The sequence below is a fragment of the Pipistrellus kuhlii genome, unplaced genomic scaffold (assembly GCF_014108245.1).
Source record: "Pipistrellus kuhlii isolate mPipKuh1 unplaced genomic scaffold, mPipKuh1.p scaffold_m20_p_22, whole genome shotgun sequence".
In the NCBI taxonomy this organism is placed as follows: Eukaryota; Metazoa; Chordata; class Mammalia; order Chiroptera; family Vespertilionidae; genus Pipistrellus; species Pipistrellus kuhlii.
The window spans coordinates 4165368-4173931 of NW_023425521.1; the positions used below are offsets into that span (position 1 = coordinate 4165368).

General features: G+C 47.6%; 1 protein-coding gene across 12 annotated transcripts in view; it reads left to right on the forward strand.

Annotated features, from left to right (window-relative positions):
* GPATCH8 (G-patch domain containing 8) overlaps positions 1 to 6686 on the forward strand; it is a 66503-nt gene extending 59817 nt beyond the window's left edge. For all 12 annotated transcript variants that reach the window (XM_036451647.2, XM_036451656.2, XM_036451654.2 and 9 more), the window contains one exon: positions 567 to 6686. In XM_036451647.2, the coding sequence (XP_036307540.1) occupies positions 567 to 4458 (3892 nt within the window). In that variant the 3' untranslated portion in view covers positions 4459 to 6686. The remainder of the gene's footprint in view (positions 1 to 566) is intronic.
* The last annotated feature ends 1878 nt before the right edge of the window (positions 6687 to 8564 follow it).

Below are 8564 nucleotides of genomic sequence, written 5' to 3' on the forward strand. Positions count from 1 at the left end.
TCAGTCTGCAGGCCAACGCTCTATCCACTGAGCCAAACCGGTGCCGGCTGATCAATGATTCTTATCATTGATGTTTCTAGCTCTCTCCCTCTCCCTTCCTCTCTGAAATCAATTTTTTTTAATATATGTTTTTTATAAGTAAATGCTTAGATGTGTGGGGCCCAGGAAATAGGCACAGACCCTTAGTTTCTAAAGTAGACATACTAGCCACAGACTGCCGGAGAGTAGTAGCACTTTGGAGGTTTCTGATTATGTTTAACGCAGAGAACATGCACATTTTAAAAATGACATTTGAGATACCTTAGGAAGAAATAGTAACTGACTAGTTTTGGGAATGCAGCTTGTGATAGATTAACAGTATGAGACTGCCTAACCTCACTGGGAGTTCTCTTCGTTAGCACAAGGCTAGGGAATGACCACACTCAGTGTCTTTTAGGCTTCCCTGTGAAGAATGATAGAACGTGAGGTAAATATTTTAGAATATGTATGAAATGTACTCCTCAACCTGTGGTTTTTTTAATTGTTGTTTGTTTGTTTGTTTGTTTGTTTTTTAAATCACTGTGTAGTGCACCTGGAAGTGGTCCTATGTTCAGACCAACCACAGTGGCTGTAGATGAAGAAGGTGGAGATGATGATAAAGATGAATCAGCTACAAATAGTGGCGCAAGTGTCCCTGCCACTTGTGGACTAGGATCTGAGTTCTCCACAGATAAAGGAGGCCCTTTCACTGCAGTGCAAATCACTAATACCACTGGACTGGCACAGGCTCCTGGCTTAGCCTCCCAAGGTATCAGCTTTGGCATTAAGAATAATCTGGGCACCCCATTGCAAAAAGTGGGCGTGTCATTTTCTTTTGCCAAGAAAGCTCCTGTCAAACTCGAATCAATAGCATCAGTTTTCAAGGACCACGCAGAGGAAGGGGCCTCTGAAGATGGAGCAAAAGCTGATGAGAAGGGTTCTGACCAAGGACTGCAGAAGGTGGGAGACACTGATGCTAGTAGTAATCTCGATGGCAAAAAAGAGGACGAAGACCCTCAGGATGGAGGGTCCCTTGCCTCAACATTATCTAAGTTAAAAAGAATGAAGCGAGAAGAAGGAACTGGGGCAACAGAGCCAGAGTATTACCACTACATCCCCCCGGCACACTGCAAAGTAAAACCCAATTTTCCCTTCCTCCTCTTTATGAGAGCTAGTGAACAAATGGAAGGTGATAATAATACACATCCAAAGAATGCCCCAGAGAGCAAAAAAAGCAATTCTCCCAAGCCCAAACGCTTCAGCAAGGTGGCAGCAAGCCAAGGAGCAGAAAAGACTACTGGTGAAGTCTCGGAGCAGCAGGCGGAAACCAGTGTGGCTGAGCCCTCAGAACCTGCAAGCAAAGCTGAGACAAAGAAGGCTTCAGGAGGGGACATAAGTGAGCAGAGTTTAGAGAGTCAGAGTCAGAAGTCTTCAGGTATCCAGATTTGTGAGTCTAACCCTTCCAAAGAAACCTCTCAGACTGCCCCTCCAGGGAAAGAAAGCCGGGAGGGACCCAAACATCCCACTGGTCCCTTCTTTCCAGTTTTGAGCAAAGATGAAAGCACTGCCCTCCAGTGGCCATCAGAGCTATTAATTTTCACCAAGGCTGAACCCTCCATTTCATACAGTTGTAACCCTTTGTACTTTGACTTTAAACTTTCAAGGAACAAAGATGCCAGAGCTAAAGGGACAGAAAAACCAAAGGACACGGCAGGCTCCTCAAAGGACCATCTCCACGGCCACGATCCTGAGGAGCCAGACAAAAGTAAGGAAGGAGGAGAGAGAGCAGAACATTCCTCGGGAGATAGAATGGACGCGCCTGCTCCAGGATCTTCCTGTCGCGGCCTGAATAAGCAGGAGCCTGGTGGCAACCATGGATCGGAAGCAGAAGACGCAGGGAGAAGCCTTCCCAGCAAGAAAGAACGATCTGGGAAGTCCCATCGACACAAAAAGAAAAAGAAACACAAAAAATCCAGCAAACACAAACGGAAACACAAGGCTGACCCAGAAGACAAAAGCTCTAAGGTGGAATCTGGGGAGAAGTCTAAGAAGCGCAAGAAACGAAAACGAAAGAAGAATAAGTCAGCCCCGGCAGATTCTGAGCGGGGCCCCAAGCCAGAGCCCCCCGGGAGCGGCAGCCCCGCCCCCCCGAGAAGGCGACGGCGAGCCCAAGACGACTCCCAGCGGAGACCGCTCCCGGGCGAGGACGGCAGCGGCGGCAAGAAGGAGGAAGGCGGAGGTGGCGGCAGCTCTCAGGATCACGGTGGGAGGAAACATAAAGGTGAGCCTCCGGCTTCATCCTGCCAGCGCAGAGCGAGCACCAAACGGAGCAGCCGGTCCAGCCATCGGAGTCGACCCAGCAGTGGAGATGAGGACAGTGATGACGTGTCCTCACGCCGGCTGCACCAGAAGTCTCCATCCCAGTACAGCGAGGAGGAGGAAGAGGAGGAAGAGGAAGACTCGGGCAGCGAGCATTCCCATAGCCGCTCACGGTCTGGCCGGCGCCATTCCTCACACCGTTCCTCCCAGCGTTCTTACTCAAGTAGCTCAGAGGCTTCCTCAGACCAGAGCTGCTATAGCAGGCAGCACAGTTATTCTGATGACAGCTATAGTGACTACAGTGACCGATCGCGTAGGCACTCAAAGCGCTCCCATGACTCTGATGACTCAGACTACACCAGCTCCAAGCACCGGTCCAAGCGGCACAAATACTCATCTTCTGATGACTACAGCCTCAGTTGCAGCCAGTCCCGAAGCCGGTCTCGGAGTCACACCAGAGACCGCTCAAGATCCCGGGGCCGCAGCCGCAGCAGTAGTTGCAGCCGCAGCCGCAGCAAACGGAGGAGCCGAAGTACCACAGCTCACAGCTGGCAGCGAAGCCGGAGCTACAGCCGGGACCGCAGCCGCAGCACCAGAAGCCCTTCCCAGAGGTCAGGCTCTAGGAAAGGATCGTGGGGTCACGAGAGCCCCGAGGAGAGGCGTTCCGGCCGTCGAGACTTCATTCGCTCTAAAATCTACCGGTCCCAGTCTCCTCATTATTTCCGATCTGGTCGGGGAGAAGGCCATGAGAAAAAGGAAGATGGCAGAGGAGATGATAGTAAAGGGACAGGCCTACCCGCTCAGAACAGCAGTGTTGGCACAGGAAGGGGATCGGAGAGTGACTGCAGCCCCGAAGATAAGAACTCTCTCACTGCCAGACTTCTGCTGGAGAAGGTCCAGTCGAGGAAAGTGGAGAGGAAGCCCAGTGTGAGTGAGGAGGTGCCGGCCACCCCAAATAAAGCTGGGCTCAAGCTCAAGGACCCGCCACAGGGTTACTTTGGGCCCAAGCTCCCCCCCTCTCTTGGCAATAAGCCTGTCCTTCCATTGATAGGGAAGCTCCCAACTACCCGAAAGCCCACCACCAAGAAATGTGAAGAGTCTGGCGTAGAAAGGGGGGAAGAGCAAGAACAGTCAGAGACAGAGGAAGGGCCTCCAGGGAACAGTGAAGCCCCGTTTGGACATCAGTACCCCTCAGCGGAAACAGCTGGCGCCCTACCAGACCCACCTCCAGAAGAGCCGAAATCTGAAGAAGCTACTACTGCTACTCACCCTGTGGCTCCACTAGGCACCCCAGTGCACTCTGATTGCTATCCTGGGGACCCAACCATCTCCCATAACTACCTCCCTGACCCCAGCGATGGGGACACCCTAGAATCCTTGGATAGTGGCAGTCAGCCAGGCCCTGTGGAATCTAGCTTGCTGCCAATAGTGCCAGAACTTGAGCACTTCTCCAGTTATGCACCTCCCAGTGGGGAGCCTAGTATTGAGTCAGCTGATGGGGCAGAGGATGCTTCCTTGGCCCCCCTGGAAAGCCAGCCCATCACCTTCACTCCCGAGGAGATGGAGAAGTACAGCAAACTCCAGCAGGCTGCACAGCAGCACATCCAGCAGCAGCTTCTAGCCAAGCAAGTGAAAGCTTTCCCAGCCTCTGCTGCCCTGGCCCCAGCCACTCCAGCCCTGCAGCCCATCCACATTCAGCAGCCGGCCACGGCCTCTGCCACCTCGATCACAACTGTTCAGCATGCCATCCTACAGCATCACGCCGCAGCGGCTGCTGCTGCCATTGGCATTCACCCCCACCCTCATCCCCAGCCACTTGCCCAAGTGCATCATATTCCCCAGCCCCACCTGACACCCATTTCCTTGTCCCACCTCACTCACTCGATCATCCCTGGCCACCCTGCCACCTTTCTCGCTAGCCATCCCATTCACATCATTCCTGCCTCAGCCATCCATCCTGGACCCTTCACCTTCCACCCTGTCCCACATGCTGCCCTCTATCCTACCCTGCTTGCCCCACGGCCCGCTGCAGCAGCTGCCACTGCCCTCCACCTTCACCCACTTCTTCACCCCATCTTCTCAGGTCAGGACCTGCAGCACCCCCCTGGCCATGGCACATGAGTTGGGGGAGGAGAGCGCAGGTAGGACCAGGGAAGGTGACCCATAAGTCTTCCCTTGGGGGTGTTGAGCCATTAATACCAGCAAGTAGAAGCTGGACGGGCAGTGTCTGATAGCCAAAGAATTAAGTTTTGGCTTGCAGGGGTGGTTTTAGATTTGAGGTTTGCTTTGGGTTCACTATCAGGGATTTCCCCCATTTTCCTTGTATCCCTCCCCCTCCTGTGTTTCCAGGCTGGGAAACACCAGTAAGTGCTACCCGCCCCTCTGCAGCAACATTTCCAGATGGTCACATTTATATACTCCCCTCCCTCTACTGTTTAACCTCCACTCTTCCCTTCTATAAATTTAAAAACCTTTCATCCTCTCTGGCCGGCGGGTTGTCCATCTGATCCTGCCTTCCCAGTGTCTGACCATCCCTTGGTGACCTTGTGTTATCCTGGGTGAGGTGGAAAGGGAGTCAGACCTGGAATCAGATGTTACTCTGTTTTTGGATCCACTTCCCACATAAAGAGCCACACGTTTGGCACTGATGTCCTCGTGTCCTTCATCCCAGAAGAGACATCGGACTCCCCCAGAAAAGAAGATCCTATCATGATTACAAGCTACGCGGAACACAGTTTTCATGTGCTTCCCCAGAGAGGAGCTTGTATGTCTGAAGGGTGTATTTTCTTCTGTCATGTTGATGTTTCCTTCTTAATTTATAGGATTTTTTTAACGTAAAAAAAAAAATTGCACTGAACTCTATAAACGCAAATGCTGCTTTTTGTAGCTCATAAAAAAGGTTCCATATTTGTAGTATACTGCAATAATATTTTTTACATCTAGCTCTTTAAGTGATCCTTGTTCTGGTGGCTTTGTGTAAATATGTTTGCCTAGTTGAATTAAGAAACTAAAAGTTATAAGATGAAAGCAAAAAATAAAGTATTTGTTTTCTGCTAGATGCAAAAATGACTAAGCATGTATATTTTATCAAACTCATGTATTTTTTGAAGTTATGAACTATAAAAATGTTAGGGCAAAAAAGGAACATTGTTTAACATTTTTGCTGGGACAAAATGTTCAGTAATTTGCATTAAGTGGTGCCCCCACACTGGGGTTTTTGAAGTAATGGGCATCACTCAGCTGGGGGGTTCAGGAATACTCATTTATGGCAGTCTCCTTCATACGCTTTGTTTTGTTTTTTACAGAGAAACAGGTGGGCCCACAAAGGAGGAAAACGTTCAGGAGCTTTATTTGAAAGCAGTGAGAGAGTGATTGGGGGTTTCTGATGCCTTGTTCTAGGCAGTCCATTTGCCTTCCTAGTACTTCGCCGCCTCTGATAATTTTTTTTTTTTAATGTGCCTTTTTGGTTAGCTAGAAACAAGTAGAAGTAGACGGGGCGATGGTAGAGTTCCGTTTTCTTCCTCCTCTTGTTGGGACATGAGCACATTATAGATCCTGCACATTCTGTTGCTTCATAGTTTCCATGCCTTCAGCCCAGTTGAGCGTAAGCAGTAAAGATTCCTTTTCTCTTCTGTGACACCATGGTACGAACCAGAGGAAATACCACCTCGGTTCCTCTTCCTCTTCTTGCTTTTCACCTGGGCTTATAGCCCTGACGAACACACTGACCCAGAAGTGTTTGTATTGCAGTTCTCACCTTCTTTGGTGTAATTAGCAGATCCCCGTTTGGCATTTCCATGCCTATTCCTGTGGCTAGAATTGGTCATCTGAAAACCCTACTTACCTGGGCAAGGCTCTGTGTTCTGCCTTTCTTCTTGAATTCCCAAATGAAAAGGGTTTTGTGTTTATGAGAAGCAAGTGCTGGGCAAACGAGGCTCTGGACTCGGCCTCCTACCTGTTTCATGCTCCTCACGGTTCAGAAGCCTCATTTTTGATGACTAGCACTGGAAAAATGAAACGTCTTTGATGTGAAGGGACTCATTTTTCTTTGCTTTCAGCCCATGTAAATAATTTAAATAATACAGTATTAACATTTTTGTGCTATTTCCCTTCCCATTAGCTTGTAGATTGAGCCATACTCTGGCTGCCTCTGCCTTTCTGGGGGCAGTTTTCTTTAACTTTCAGAATAGTGATTTTAAAACTTTAAAAAACAGTAAAGAAAAACAAGGTAGCCTATCCTTCCTTACAAGCATATCAGATTGTATTTAACTTTATCGCATTTGATAGAGATATATATGCTGTAAAATTAGGGAAAGGAACTTTCTAATAAACCAATGATTTGTGGAAACGTAGCAGAGTCTGTTGTGATTGTTGCCCCATCCACTCAAGTTGGGAAGGGATGGAGTTAAGGGTTACAAATAACAAATTGTTCGAAGTGATCAAGGGACAGACTCTTGAGAACCGGTTTTTTGTGATGTTTGGAATTGCGCTGCTCAGAGCTCGGGCTGCCCGGGTAGAGAGAGATGGCGATGTGGAAGAGCATACAGTAACGCTTCTCAGTCTTGGGTAGGTGCTTTGCAATGTGCACCCCTTTTCCACTCTTTCCCACAAGAATTTTCTATTTCTGCCTTACTTCCTCTAGTTATGTAATCTGTGTGTAATACAATGTATGGTATGTAGGTGCTCGATAAGTAAGTGGGTTTGGAATTTCTGAGTTTGATTTTCAGGATTTTGGATAAACTTTAGGGCAATGGAATTAACAAGAGTCATGTGCCTGGCCTTTGCCCTCCAGATGTAGTTCTGTACCAGAACCGGCCTTGAATTATTCTCCTCGACCCTTTAATACAGGACAGAACTTGAGAGCTACCTGGTGAAAGGAATAGGCCTGTTACTGAGCTGATAAAAGCTCTGCTGTATCTAAAAGTCACAAAAGAGAAAGTTTGGCATCAAAGCTAACCATAGATTCGCAGGAATAAATTAGTTTCCTCTCTCTCAGCCTTTCGTGAAGGAGGAGTACAATGTCATTTCTTTCCTACTCATAACAGCTGTGTTCTCCCCTGGACTGAAGAGAAGCTATTCAACATGGACCTTGGGTTGGATGCTCAGATCTGCCTATTTTCCTAAAATAGCAAAATTCCTGCCCAGAAAGAAAGGATGTTAAAAAATGAAAAGTATGCCCTGATCGGTTTGGCTCCGTGGATAGAGTGGCAGCCTCCATACTGAAGGATCCCAGGTTCGATTCGGTCAAGGGCATGTACCTTGGTTGCGGGCACATCCCCAGTAGGGGGTGTGCAGGAGGCAGCTGGTCAGTGTTTCTAACTCTTTATCCCTTTCCCTTCCTCTCTGTAAAAAAATTTATATATATATATATATATATATATATATATATATATATATATATATATGTGTGTGTGTGTGTGTGTGTGTGTGTGTGTGTGTGTGTGTGTGTGTATTTTTAATTTATTATTTTTTTATGAAAAGTAATGTTCTGAGTAGGCAAGGTGCCAGTGAAAGAAACAGACTGGCCTGTAGACAGAGTGCCTGCCTCAGGCACCTGGGCTTGCAGCGTGGATATGCCTCTTCTGTATCCTCAGTGGCAAACCCAGGCCTGTGAGCCATTTCCATTCTTATTTACCAGAGACACCTTCACTTCCTCCTTATCAGTTCATGTCTGAATGTTTGCTGTATTTCCTGGCTGACCTCCCTGACTCTTGGGATATAATTCCCGGTCCCATGTAAGCTTACTGGCTTTTCAGGATCTGAGTGCAGTTCATTTTGTGTTCACTGCTTCGCAATACAATTATAAGTTCTTGGAGGATGGGGTTTAATTCTTATACTTTTTTTTTTTTTCTTAATTCCTTAGAGCAGTGGTTGGCAAACTCATTAGTCAACAGAGCCAAATATCAACAGAACAATGATTGAAATTTCTTTTGAGAGCCAAATTTTTTAAACTTTTAATGCCACTTCAAAATAGACTCTTCCAGGCCATGGTATTTTGTGGAAGAGCCACACTCAGGAGGCCAAAGAGCCGCATGTGGCTCACAAGCCCCAGTTGGCCAACCATTTCCTTAAGAGTGTTTTACAGAGTTGAACACATAGTAAACATTTTGATTATATGTCCAAGGAAGATTTGAACAAAATAAAATACTACTGAAGATTATGCATCAGGGTTTAGAAAGGAAACCAAAGATGACAAAATGTTTTTCTTTATGTCCACATCACCTAGC